The sequence below is a fragment of the Nannobrachium achirus genome, assembly GCF_963921795.1.
Source record: "Nannobrachium achirus genome assembly, chromosome: 11".
NCBI classification, from domain to species: domain Eukaryota; kingdom Metazoa; phylum Chordata; class Actinopteri; order Myctophiformes; family Myctophidae; genus Nannobrachium; species Nannobrachium achirus.
Window position 1 is genome coordinate 42,065,997 of NC_137820.1, and position 14,904 is coordinate 42,080,900.

At 43.0% G+C, this 14,904-nt stretch overlaps 1 protein-coding gene across 2 annotated transcripts in view; it reads left to right on the plus strand.

Annotated features, from left to right (window-relative positions):
- The window catches only part of cadps2 (Ca++-dependent secretion activator 2), a gene marked incomplete at its 3' end in the record, with an annotated part of 155,352 nt that overhangs the window by 65,451 nt on the left and 74,997 nt on the right, over positions 1-14,904 (plus strand). For both annotated transcript variants that reach the window (XM_080736548.1, XM_080736549.1), the window contains exon 10: positions 6,870-7,006. In XM_080736548.1, the coding sequence (XP_080592674.1) occupies positions 6,870-7,006 (137 nt within the window). The remainder of the gene's footprint in view (positions 1-6,869; positions 7,007-14,904) is intronic.

A 14,904-nucleotide genomic window follows, 5' to 3' on the forward strand; every position in this document is an offset into this window, starting at 1 on the left:
CAACACACTGTCTTACTATTGTACTTGAACACATGTGCCTCCATTTACACACGCACGCACACACGTGAACACACACATATGTGCACGCGTGCACACACACACACACACACACACACACACACACACACACACACACACACACACACACACACACACACACACACACACACGCACACACACAATCGATGCCTTTTACCATAGAGAGGTACTGTAGGTGTATTTGGTGAAGGTCAGTTTCTACTCAAGGAGGCTTTAGCCCATTAGAAAATGCCAGCCCGCTGCCCGCGTAACAATGTCCTCGTGTTAAACGTGTGTGACAACAATGTCCCCGCGGTGACGTTCAAGGGCTGTACTTGAACACTGGACTGTGTAATTGAACAGTCTTTAAGCCGTTGTTCCAGGAAACACATTCATCGGTGCCATTCAACCTCAGTCACCGGGCTCTTTGTTCAACGCCACACAGCTACAGCTTTAGCTTTGTGCGGCAAAAAATGCGTTGAGTGCACTATTGCACTAAAGACGAGAAGGAAGAACGTGTTGGTTGGCGTTGTTATTGACGGCTGCCTTGTGGCGACAATGTGCACGCTGTTTGTACATGACTGACATGCATGTAACTGACCTACGGTAGACCTACTACTGGCCTGTTCATTCTACACTGCTTGCTTGCTATGGTAGTAGTTCAGGGGTCTTCAGCGTTTTTCACGCCAAGGACCCCTTAGGCCTTAGCTGAGAGAGATGAAGCAGGGACCCCCCACTACATATTGGATTCATGTTAAATGTGTGTATTCAGACATTGGGGTTTCAGACATTTCCACTTAAACCACCACTTCACCACTTAAACCCTCAATATTTGTAAACCTGACCTTTGGCTCTGTACTTGGTCTGCTCTTTTTTCACTCTACACACTTCACCGAAAATAGCCGATCTTCAGATTGGCTATTTACTGTATGATAAAATTGTCCCTAATCACACAAAGATTCCCCCCCCCCCTGCAGTAGCTCAGAGGACCCCCTTTTGAAGAGCCCTGCACTAAAGCGTGTGTGAGCGTGTTGATGTGTCACACACACACACATCAACACACTCACACACACTTTAGTGCAGGTCTCTCCCACCTTTCACTGAAGACGGAACGACCACACTGAGGCCTGTCTTCCTCAATCTCATCTCCTCTCTCCTCCAACTGCATCACTGCTCCGATGCTTCAACAAGCCAATCAGAGCCTTATACCTGTGCCCGTCCGCTCTGGGACCGTGTCTCCCTCCTCTCTCTCTCTCTCTCTCTCTCTCTCTCTCTCTCTCTCTCTCTCTCTCTCTCTCTCTCTCGTCGATAACCTGTCATCATCATCGGGCGCCGCCACCTCTCAGGGTGACATGTCACATAGATGTGACTGTTGCCACTGACGATTCCGACCATGGATCCCCCACGTGAAGAAAGATGTAATAGAGATTGAGTCCTAAGCGCACGCAGGCACTCACGTGCACAAAGGGGGCTGTCTGTAAAATTTGCCATGAAAGACCATGAAAGCAGTTTTTACTATGGTGAAAGAATACAAATGCCCTCTTTCCATGCCATACTTGAAGGCAGCATTCAAGAGAATTGTCCAAACTCTCCTGAACTTGAATGCAGAATCTTATCTTTAAGAATTGCCCTCTCTCTGTGTAGAAATCCATGCCGTACGCCACATCCGTACGCCACATCCGTACGCCACATCCGTACGCCACATCTCCAGAATTGACTTGATTATCCTTAGTCCAGTGTGGTATCATGTACCAAAAATAGCTGACCTCCAAGCTCACAACGCGACGCAGCGTGGTGCGTTGTGAGCTTGGAGGTCTGCTATTTTCGATGTTTTCACCAAAAGGCCCTTTTAGAAATTTCAGCCCCTGCCTTCTCTAACATTCTCTGCACGTCCCTGCACACAGGCACATACACACACGACGAACAATACATGTTTGTACTGTACAAAATATTGTGCTGAAGTATTGTATTTATCTTAGTTCAGATGTTGTTGCTGTCAGGCAGAAACCTCTTAACTCCATTTTCTAATCTTTTTAGTTTTTAATGCCCTACTTGATAGTAGCCCCTCACACCTACGTTGCTCCACCTGACTTTATGCCCTTATATGGAAATCCCTGATGTCATCAGCATATGCCCATATACAGCAGGGGTTTTCAAAGTGGGTTCCGTGACGGCAGTCTAGGGGTGCCGCCAGATAATGTGATTTGGAATCAACTCAATAATAAAACACTAATTCATTCAGATGTTGTCATCGTCTTATGATAATTAATAACAAAAGGTTTAATAATTTTGATAAAAAAATGGTTAGATCATACTGTCATGCTAAAGGTAATAGTAAAAAATGCCATACATATAAGGTGCTGGGGGTGAAAATTATGAATATAATATATATGAATACAGTATGGGCATGCCCCCTTTTGTGCTTGTAAACTCCTTATATGGTTATGGCTAAGTCATGGCGACATGAGCGTGACGTCAGAGGTGTGAGAGGTGGTTCGGGCAAAACATCTAATAGTAAAACAATAGCAGATTTATACATTGTGATCTTGTAGATCTGCTATTTTCCATGCTTCTTAAGTTTTTTTTTTATAGATCTGCTATTTTTGAAAAATCGTGAAAATTAGAATTTTGACCCGATTCTATAAGTGTCTTTTGAATCCTTCTAAGATCTTTTGAAAAACCTATGTTTCTATGTCAACAATCTGGCCAGCCATCGTCAAAGAAAAGGTCGTTTTCACTTAACTGGAGCTCAGCTAGTCTGTTCTTGAGAGACTACTATGTCAGTGGTTCTCAAACCTTTTCATGTGAAGGACCCCCAAAATTATATGTATTTGGCCACAGACGTGCATCTCAAAATATTTAGTTCCAGGGACTCCCCAGAAGCTAAATTTGAGTTACAAACGTTCGCTTTGAAAATACATGTGTTCAAAGATTTGCACACATTTTCATGACTTTTTCAAAAATAGCAGATCTACAAGCTCGCTTTTATATCTGCTATTTTTCACTGGTTAAAGCATTCAATAATTCTAGGCCTAAATGGGTTTAAAAAAAAAAGACCCATAACAATGTTTGTGAAACAGTGCAGTACAGTATATTCAAATGGCAGCTCAGTTCACACCTCCTCTGGAGCTCAACGGTGGAACCAGGGAGTGTAAAGAAAGCTGACTGCGCTGCACTGACGCCATTGGCACTGTCACTTCTCAGTGCTTTGGCTAATGGTTCCCACCTCCGTTGGCTACAGGCACTCTGTGAAATCAAATCTCCACATCTCGGCTGTAAGTACGTGAAACTGACAACAACACTCTGAACACGAGAGGGCTCTCTGAGGAAAACATTGCAACGACACGCCGCGCGTGAATGGAACGGTGGTCGACGAATCAGCGCAAAGGCTCAGAAAATGATGTTGGTTGGTTGGTTGATTGATTGGTTGATTGATTGAATACTTTATTGTACAGAAATGTAAACGGAACAGACATAGAGTAAAACACTTGGGCTAAAAGGATAACACCTTATAAAAGTCCTTGGGACTTCCACCGAGGACCTATGTATTCAATTCATCACCAGCTCATAGAATATCAACACTTTAAACAAATACAAAATTACAAAATTTACTAAGGAGAAAAAGAAAAAAAATGGCGGCAGCGTGTGTCCCCTCATTGGGGTTTAATATTCTATCTCTACTTGTAGTTTTCTGACGGGTGCTTTTTCAGGACAGTTTTGAAAGAAGCCAGTGATTCAACGTCGTTTAATGGCTGATGCTGATAAATGATGATACATGTATTTTTTTCGGTCAACAGCAGCAATTCTTATTTAGCGACATCGATCTGTCAATTTCCAACGGGAGATTTTCTATGTCAGTGGAATACCGCAAAGAACAGATGGGGTGGCGGTGAGGGGAGGTAAAAAGAAAGCGTGAAAGTGCATCGAAGCCCACGCAGACTGAAACCATACACGCCGTGAAAATAACAGTGCACTGCATGTACGCGGCGCTTAAACAGCCGATTGTAACGAGGCCACAAGGCCATGTCAGAGACGCCGGAGTGAAGGAACAAACACAAAAAGGAAGAAAAATCTTAAAGAAAAGGGAGAAGGCATATGAGCAGACTGGCTGGCCTTATGCAAAACCTCGAGTTCACTTGCAAGTCCTTTCAAATGCACGCCAGTTAATAGCTGGCGTTGAAGTTGAGAACACCATCCCACCCCCCCCCCTCCTCCCCATGTCTTCTCATGAAAAGCCTAACACTCTCGGTCTCTTTTTGCTCATTGTAGGACGGAGGCTTACATTTGGGTTTGATGGGAAGTTTCTTAGCGTGACACATGGCCCCCACAAAAGACTCAAGACTGTGCTAGGAAGAATGCCCAGTGTTCCATTCCACGCCTGCGATGCCCGCGGCCTCACGCTCCCCGAGACGAGCATTAGTGATTTTTCTTTTCTTTAGCTTTTTTAGCTTTTTACTGACAACGCGGCCACTTCGGGCTCTCGCCCCCATCATCAGTTCACCACCCAATAATGCGTCCATAATGCGTCGACGCTGTGTGCACTGCAGCAGATGCAGGAAAAAAGCCCGAGTATACCCAAGCCCCATGCCCGCGAGCGTGCATTCTTAAAGGCATTTGTGTTTCAAATGCCTCGACCGACCCCCCCACTCCCACTCCGCCGCCTTTCTGTCGTTTTTGTCAACAACTAAATAAAAGGCGGCAGAAGTGCAATCTGTACAATCAACTCTGCCATCGACGCTCATCTCTTTTCTTTAGAACCATGCTTTTTCTGTTCTCTCTCAGTTGCCCTTTGGCTCCGTTGGCCCCATTTCTTTCTTTCTTTCTTTTTTCTTTTCTTTTCTCTTTTTTAATTTCGATGTAGGTCATTTTTTTTAGACATTTGTTACATAAAAAAAAAGGAGGGTGTCCTTAATGTAATTTGGAGAGAAAAGGCACGAAGCTAAGGCATTGAAGGAGGTGACTCTAAAGAAAGAGCGAGACAAAGAGATATAGATTAAGTCCAATCGGGAGGGAGGGACAGTATTGATTGAGGGGGCAGCAGTGTTGCTAATCCATGTCAAGTCCAACTTTCATCTATTAACTGTGGAGGAGGGGGTGCTGGCCTGGAACAATCTGTGCGTGTGCATGTGTGCGTGTGTTTGTCTAGACCTCGTTGCACTTGGCCTCGCGAGTATAGTGAGAAATAAGACGTTTTGAGGAGGACCATTTTCCTACTCCTCACAAGAACATGTTTTGTTTTATTATTTAAAATATTTTTTGATAGGTTTACAATTATATAAAAAAGGATTTAGGTGGATGTTAGTTAGGGTTGGATTTTAGACGTTAGTTGTGCGGCAATGCCCGAAAGATAGCCAATCGGCTATTTTCAATGCAGTCTTCAAATGTTGATGGCCTCACAAGTATAGTAATACAAACGTGTGTGCGTGTGTGTGTCCACGCATGCGCGCGTGCATTTGTCTAGACCTCGTTGCACTTGGCATGGACTGTGTGCGTGTGCATCTGTGAGTGTTTACATGGCTGTCTTACATGCATGTTGATACGAACACAGAGAGGCACTGGGCCACTGAACAACAACAAAAAACCTTGAGGTATTTTACTCAGCGTGCTGCTGCAGCTACTTGATTTTAGTTTAATTTGGACAAGGGCAACAACACAAAACTGTGGTCTTGGTCTGTCATAGAGAAGCACTGTCTCTGTTTGTATGCGTCTCTCGTGTAGGGATGGGACGATATGAAAATTTCATATCACGATTATTGTGACAAAAGAATTCGCGATTTACGATATTATCGCGATAATCAAAAGTCATTATCCTGGGGGCGATGTGACGCGTTGTGAGCATGTAGATCAGCAATTTTTTGGCAAAGACATTTGATAGAGAGTGAAAAAAAGACTGTATCAAGTGTGAACTATATTATAAGTACCTTTTACCAATTATAGAGGGTTTAAGTGGTACCGGATATGCAGCACTGCAAATAAAAGGTGAATTGATCCCAGTGTATGACGGAGGACGATATCCTAATATATTAAATCTCCACGATACGATTATCGTGGGTGTTTTTTATCTCGATAAACGATAATATCGCTTATCGTCCCATCCCTACTCTCATGTAGGTCTGGATCTGTTAGAGAAGCACGGTTTTATTCTCTCTCTGTGTGTGTCTTACTCTTGCGTAGGTCTAGATCATACACGGGCAACTGGCGGCCCGGAGGCCACATGCGGCCCCCACCTTCACTTAATGCGGCCCACAGGTTAATATCGGAGTACTGATATATTATTGATTTCCGCTGTTCCAATTCCAAACATGCAAACATTATCCGCATTAATTACTTCAGTCTATATTAGTAGGTAATGACTAGTAATAGTCTTTTTTTTAGCTCCAATGTATTTATATTTATGTTCATAAAGTTAACATAAGAACATATAAATGCATTTGTACTTTTCAGGATTCCAATTAAAAAATAGCAAAAAATGATTCCGTATTCCAATTTAAAAATAGCAAACATAGCAGATCTACAAGCTCAAAACGCATCGCAGTACGACAGGTTTTGAGCTTGTAGATCAGCTATTTTTGCTATTTTTGACTTTTTATGCATTGTGGCCCTCTGTAGTGAGTGTGAAAATATAGTGGCCCTCTCCATCATCAAAGATGCCCACCCCTGGTCGAGATCCGTAGAGAAGCACTATCTTATTCTCTTGTTTGTGTGTGTGTGTGTGTGTGTGTGTGTGTGTGTGTGTGTGTGTGTGTGTGTGTGTGTGTGTGTGTGTGTGTGTGTGTGTGTGTGTGTGTGTGTGTGTGTGTGTGTGTGTGTGTGTGTGTGTGTGTGTGTGTGTGTGTCTTTCTCTGGTGTAGGTCTGGATCCGTCTCAGAGACAGGGGGTGGAGGAGCTCATCAGTGCAGCACCGTGTCAGTTTGATCACGCCGCTCTGTTCACCATGTTGCAGAAACACACACTGCAGCATCGCATGAACGACTCCTTCTCCTGCCTGGTATGTACAGTATGTGAGGGGTAAAGACCTTCTTGGAAAGGAGCGGTGTGTGAGGGAAAAAGACCAGTAGTGGAAAAAGTGCTCCTGTTCTTTAACGATTTACTAAAGTAAAAGTACAAAAGTATTGGTATCAAAATGTACTTAAAATACCAAAAGTAGTAAATACTCATTATGCAGAATGTTCTGTTTCACAAGTTTTCAAATGTGTAAAATGTAACATTTTGAAAAATAGCAGATATACTGCCTAACGAGCTCACGATGCGACGCTTTGTGAGGCACAGAGATCGGTGAACAAATGCTATTGGCCGGTGACTCCCGGAGAGATTCTCCGGCTAGTGTATCCCCGCCCTTCTGCTCCAAAGAATGGCCGCGCTCGGTTAGCCTAGCTGTTAACAGACGGACGGACGGCGGACGGAAAGGGTGGAGATAAAAATGTCTATATAGTTGTGAAAATGGCAAGTTCACAACCTGTCATATCGATTGGTTACTCTATTCGATGATACACATAGTATACGTATATGTATATTTTTTTTAAACGGGCTTCTCGATTAATCGAAAAGGGGAAAAAAAGTAATTGTGAGAACAATCGTTTTGAAATAATCAATAGCTGCCCTATAGTCCCTGCCTGGTTATTGACCGATGGTACTGTGGCGACTGTGTGTGATTATGTGGATGATGCACTGTCCATCTGAGCATCTACTGGTGCACCACTGGTTGTTGACTTGACCCATTAACTCATTGACTGCCCAAAAAGAGCGTTTTTCACCTACCTTTGAAAAATCGTGTCGCTCAGATCCGCACATCCGCAGCATTCAAAAGACTTCCCGGGTCTTGTCGAATCAGGAAATATTCATTGTCCAACCGCGACTGTCTATTTGAAAGATACAGGCTTCCTTGTCCCAGCATGCGCCCAGCCCCTCTCCACATACACAATCATTTTGAGGTTTTTATTAGTCTGGTAGCCTCTGCAGGGCAATATACTATAGTACTTTATTCCATCTTCCATCTTCTCCTAAGGAAAAAAAATGTTTGACGCGCTACTCCTCCCACAGCTTGGGCCATATGTCAAATCGACCAGCTTCATCAGGACGCTTAGCGTGCTATTTTGCTACTTTATATAGGGTTTTATTTATTTATTTGTGAATACATTTTCTCCATTGACTTTAATTAAAATGTAAGTTTTTCCCAAATATGGAGATAGCTTACATCATAGATGTCTGACATCATAGACCACATGAGACTGACACATGATACTAAACTGTTAGGGAGGGACTAGTGGAGAAGAGATCTAGTAGAACATCTCGCTCTGAAAATAGCAGATCTACAAGCTCACAACGTCGCTGCGGCGCGCTGTGAGCTTGTAGATAGAGCTATTGTCAGCACGCAAGTGTAAAATCAGCCATAACGACGCCATCAAGGCCTGCCAAAATAACATTTTTAGTCGACAAAACCAACCGCAGATTTAGTCGACTAAAGCCTTATGATATTTAGAGGACTAAAGATTAGACTAAAACTAATACATCTCGGAATTACTAAAATGTAACTAAAACTAAGTGGAATTTTATTCAAACGACAATGACTAAAACTAAATAAAAATATGCTGTCAAAATCAACACAGCTTAATGGGTTTAACTGAGTGTTTCCCAGTGCCTTGGATTGGGTGTGCTGGGGCAGGGTGTGCGTGTAGCTAGGGCCCATACATACATACACACATGACATGCCTCAGGGCTCTCTCTCACTCGCTGGCTGAGGGGATAAACGGTTCCAATCAATACTTTCCAAATAGAAACATGACCCCTCCTCACTCCCGGGACAACTGCTGTGATTGCTCAATGGAGGAGGAGGGGGAGATGGGGGGGGGGGGGGGGGGGTTCTTCTTAACAGACCTCAGAGGTCTGTTAAGGTCGCGGCGTGCCAGTGTGATGGGACAAGGCTTTATGTATTAGCGTCGTTAGAAATGGGACAACTACTCTGTTATTAGCCGTTGTTTAACAGCACTTCAAGAATATAATATGCATACAGTACATGGTATATGACAGGGGTCTTCAACGTTTTCAGACCAAGGACCCCTCAGTTGAGAGAGAGAGAGAGAGATGAAGCAGGGACCCTCACAATCTGTTCATAGATATAGTTTCATTGTTTGACAGCACGATCAACAGTGTATTTTGGATTCATGTGTGTTTTCAGATATTTAATAACTTGAACAGTCAATAATTAATTAACTTGACCTTTCACTGTACTTAGTCTGCTCTTTTCCCCCGCCAAAGCCCTTTGCCAAAAATAGCCGGTCTACAAGCTCACAACGCCTATCACACAAAGATTTGGAGGACCCCCTGTAGTAACTCTGAGGACCCCCTAGGGGTCCCGGACCCCCTGTTGAAGACCCCTGGTATATGATATTGGAACAGTAAATTCAGAAACATATCCTTGGAAGACTATGTCTCTGTTGTAAGTAATAATGTGCTTCTTGATGATAATTTCCATACCTTAAGAAAGCCTGTATATTTTCCCTCTTAACAGGGAGCCAAGGATCTGTGTCGTTTTTCGATTTAGCATTGGCTAAATAAAATAGGACATGATACAATATTAACCCTACCAAAATAAGAAGATTGGGTGGACGAATCAAATGAAATGTGCACTAAGTAAGGTGACATCTGTGCTTCCTTCATGTTGTATACCTGCCTTCCCAGCCAGCTCTGCAATTAGACCTCTCCATGCATTCAGAGACCCTCCTGTCTAACATTCTCTCTAGATGCTTTTGTAATGACGGGGGGCTTTGTATTTCAACCTGAGCCCCTTATACAAAAAAAGAAAGAAAGATGGGCTTTTTACAAAAAGGGCAGTGCCTTGGTTTAGGAGGGGACATCTGTTGAGAAGTGGGTTGGGTTCTTCTCATAGATGGAGAGAGAGGAGGAGGGGGGGGGTCATACCTTAATTCACAAAGGGGCCTGAGACCCAACAACAACAGTAATTACTAGAGCAACTCCATTCCCCTGCCCCAGGTTTGGTTGCATCGTGAGTGAGTGAGTGAGTGAGCTCCCCAAAAAATGTATTCGACACGCAGGCCAAAATGACTTTGAGCCCTGCCGTTTTAAAGTGGACAGCTAGGGATGGGACGATATGAAAATGTCATATCACGATTATTGGGACAAAAGAAATCGCGATTTACGATATTATCGCGATAATCAAAATCCATTATCCTGGGGCGCCTGGTGGCCTACTGGACCAGGCGCATGCCATTTGGGCGTTGCCATTTCGGCATCGGTGCCTGCGGCATCGCCGGTTCGGTTCCCGGTCCGGACGGCCTTTGCCGCGTGTCACTCCCTGTCTCTCTCCCGTTTCCTGTCAGTCTACTGCACCTATCTAATAAAGGCAAAAAGCCTGAAAAGAACAAATCTTAAAAAAAAAAATCCATTATCCTGGGGTGGAACATTTACCAGAAAATAGCAGATCTACAAGCTCACAACGCGTTGAAAAGTGTCTGCATTGACCCTTATACGTTAAGAGTTAAAGAATGATTACCACCACACTTGGTTCGTGCGTGTCACACGCTGAAAATAGCAGATCTATAAGCTCACAACGTGTGCACGCTGCAATGCGTTGTGAGCGATACATGGCACTATTTTCAGTGCAATACATGGCACGCAGCAGGGTATAAACTAGGCATTAAATGAACACACTTTGCACGTACAGTAAAATCCTTTCAGAGTTAATTTATCCATTTGTCGCTCAGAGAGTTAAGGAATGGAACTGCGGGTCCATTTGGTTTTGATTTGTTCACTCTTGAATTAAATGAAACACAGATGATTTGACTTGCAGTGGTGTAAAGTAACTAAGTACATTTACTCAAGTACTGTACTTGAGTACAATTTTTACTTTACTGGAGTATTTCCAATTTCCAATGTTTCTACTCCTCTATATCTCAGAGGCAAATATTGTACTTTTAACTCGACAACTATTATTTGAAAACTTGAGTTACTACTTTGTATATTTTGATTATTATTACAAAACATACATTAACCACTTCAGCCCTTTATACATTTTGGCCATTTGAAATGTGTAGATTGTAGATCTACTATTTTTCAAAAGATATTTGGTCATTTTATACATTTGAAAACTAGTGAAAGGGACATTCTTTCTACTTTTGGTACTTTAATAAGTACATTTTGATGCCAATACGTTTGCACTTTTACTAAAGTATATTCTGAATACCAGACTTACTTGTAACAGGAGTATTTATAACATTGTGCTAATGATACTTTTATTCAAGTTTTATTCGGTGGTAGGTACTTCTTCCACCACTGTTGACTTGGCATTGGCATGGGTCCAGGGTCTAGCAGTCTGGAGGGATCTCAGGACCCCTCCCTAGAAGCCTGGCTAGTGAAGCAGAACAGAGGGGGTCATGGGATCATAAAGACTGACCACTGAACTGGACAATATCCCATGACCAATATTTAGCTCTCTTCCGTCTTGGTTTCATTCTTGTTTTAAATCCACGCCACTCTTTGACCCTCGCCCCGCCGTGACCCACTTTAGCGCTGTGTGTGTGTGTGTGTGTGTGTGCGTGTGCGTGTGCGTGTGCGTGTGTGTGTGTGTGTGCGTGCGTGCGTGCGTGCGTGTGTGTGTGCGCGCGTGCGCGTACGTGTACGTGTGTGTGTGCGCCTACATGTGCCTTATTGTGCCTGTTTAGGGTCTTAGGGTTTTGCTTATGAACAAATCTCTCTTAAAGGAGGAGCACAACGCCCTTACGATTTAGTTTCTTTTAAACTAAATGTTGTTGACATATATCCATACATGGAGACGACTGGATCATCTCCTAGATCTCCATATATATGTAGCTACTAGCTGACCTCTACATCTGATTCCCAGATGATACACTGAAACCACACTAATAGAATCCCGTTTATGCCCATAAAAGGGGACAAGGACTGAGAGACAGATACTGATAAGCACAGACGCATGTCTGGGGAGTGGGGACTCACAGGCAGCACACAGTTGATCCTACAGACAGGGATCTCCATAAATGGGCACAAAGGGATTGTATGTATGATGTCAGACATCATTGGACTTTCACATAACAAGTAACCGAGTAAGCATGCCTGGGGTCTCACAGCACATGGTTGGTTCTACAGACTCCAACTTTTGCAAACGGATAGCTCAACTTTTTGCTTATGTTCTTAGCTGCTTCCCCTGCCGTTACTGTACTTGCACAATGTACAGTTGTAACTGTAAATAGTGCAAATCCCCTTTTAACTGTTTTAATACTATTCATGAACTTCGTTTTAGATCAACATGAAATGAAATAAATCACAACATGCAAAGCACCATTTAGGTTTTTATTCAGCACATATCTGGAACAAACTCCTGGAAAACTGCAGGTTTTCTGCACTGTGCTGTAATTGTATGTGTACTACATTGTAATGTTGTTGTATCATTGTTGCCAGACCCATGAAATGGGTAGGCCTACATAAGCAAATGTCGGTCTGTCCGGGTTTTCTATATAAAGGGTATATATGATGATGACATGATGATGACATGCCTACAAAAGGCATGATGTCATAAATGATGATGATAGACAGGGGGTCTGGCACAACCAGGTTGACCTGGTCTAGTTTCCTTAGCATGATGTTCTGTGTAAGGCACAATGAATTGCTGTGTTGTTGAAATGTACTGTGCAAATAAAACTGCCTTGGCTTGCCTCACGTATGGCAAAACAAAATGGCACAAAAACAACAACTAGACCGAAAAGGTGTAAGTTTGAAGTCGTCGCTTATAATGCCTTCCCTTTTTTTTGTGTACCTTAAATTATACATAAAACATAGAAACAAATGTCATATTGTATATCGTCCTCTTGTGATCCATATTTTATGTATCAAAACCTGTGAGTGTATCATCATTAAAATCACTGGCTGCTATCGTGGTGAACTCTAATATAATTACTCAGAAGCATGCACCCACACATTTGGATGCACACACACACACACACACACACACACACACACACACACACACACACACACACACACACACACACACACACACACACACACACACACACACACACACCCTCTCCACTACTCGGGAATACTTAAATTTGTTACCCTCTCTGCAAAAAAAAAAAAGCAATTATGGTTTTATTAATTAGAAATATCATGGCTGTGAAGTTGAAAAGAGAAGCTCTAAATCGCTCGCTGGTTCTCACATGGAAGCGTAAACGGTTGACCTTGAGAAAAGAAAACACAAGACAAAATGACAATGAACGTGGTGGAATGATGCTTCCGCTGTTTGCGTTTTTCTAAATTAATGATTTTTGTTTTATCCGGTTCACCAAATCGGATAAACGCTTGTAGATGTACAATTCACTGGGGCACATTGCTCAATATTGACACATACTGTATTTTGGAAGCCCGTTGGTAACTATTCAAGGCAAAATGCTTGTTTCTTCAAAAAAAGAGGGGAAAAAAACTTATAAGGCCGTATAAATGAAAGTGATTGGCTTATAACACTGTGTAATTGCAGGCAACACAATCATAATTACTCATAATGCAATCATAACACATTATAAAGCCTCTTATAATGACTCATATGGTCAAATATCATTATAATGCATTATAAGCTTGCTTATAATTGCATTATAGACATAGCAAGTCGTCTCTGTCGGGTGGAAACCTCCAAAAATGTACTTTTCAGGATCCAAATAAAAAATGGCAAAAGTAGCAGATCGACAACCTGTGGATGTGGAGATAAGAGGTTCCCAGGTTACCAGTACCATTGCTCTTCTACTTGATCAAATAACCTCAGCAGTCATTCAGTCATTCAAATGGCAAATAGCAGCTGCCCCATAGGGCTGGAATTTCAGGGTGACAGGGCGTCAATTCTTTTGCCTGTGTCATTCTCCGAGGGACTTCGGCGGACGAACGATGATGCTTGTGGACAAGCGGGGAACGGCGGCCAAGTCTCCTGGCGCTAACGAGGCAGTCAGGCTTGTTAGCGGCTAATTGAGCGGTCAGCGCCAAGACTTGGAGTTGGTGGCCATCTGTTTGTCACAGAGGAACATCTTGTCACTTGTCGCCAGCACGACGGCGGCGGCGGACGGGGGTTCTTGTTTCTCTCCGTGCTATTCCTTTTGTAGTGTGATATTAATAGCTCTGACACAAGCAGAGACAAAGACTATACGCGGGGAGAATGAGAGAGAGAGAGAGAGAAACTGAAAATCCCCTCCAAGCCAAAGAGAGCTCAGAGCAGACAGTCTGTGGCAAGGACCACAGAATTGTCGTATGTATTTTGGCTGCCAACACCCGTCTGAAAATTCTTCATGCTCAGGGACCCAGATAAGAGAAGATGTGTTTAAAATCTTGTTCTTATTCAGATTTATGAGTCTTTAATTTTGAAATTAAATTGCCAAAAGCATTGCCAAAATAGGGTTAAAGTGGTTAAACTTTCTCTTTTTTTTTCTTTTTTCTAAGGACCCCCTGGGGTGTTCGCAGACCCTCTACTATTTGTTTTCTTTTCTTTTTTTTTTAACTTGAAAATGACAAGGCACCGCTCACTCTCACATTCTATGCAGTCGTGAGTTGTATTCATTTAATTGTGTGTATTGCTACAGCCAATGCAGTGAATTGTGCTAATGTTTAGAGTTGTCAAATTCTGTCCGAACCCGACCCGGCCGGGCCCAAGATGTATGCTAATTAGTCGGGCCGGGTCGAGCCTCGGGCTCTGTGAAAAAAAAAGAGATAAGAAACGATGACCCCCAAAAACTACATTTCAACTGCCCTTAGCGGCCTAGTGGTAAGGCCATAGGAAATGACAGTGGATGTGTTGGATGCAGCTCAAAGTGAGCCGCCGTCCGACCCTCCTAGCCGGTGTTAAAGAAAAACGACATGGGAAAAACTCAATCA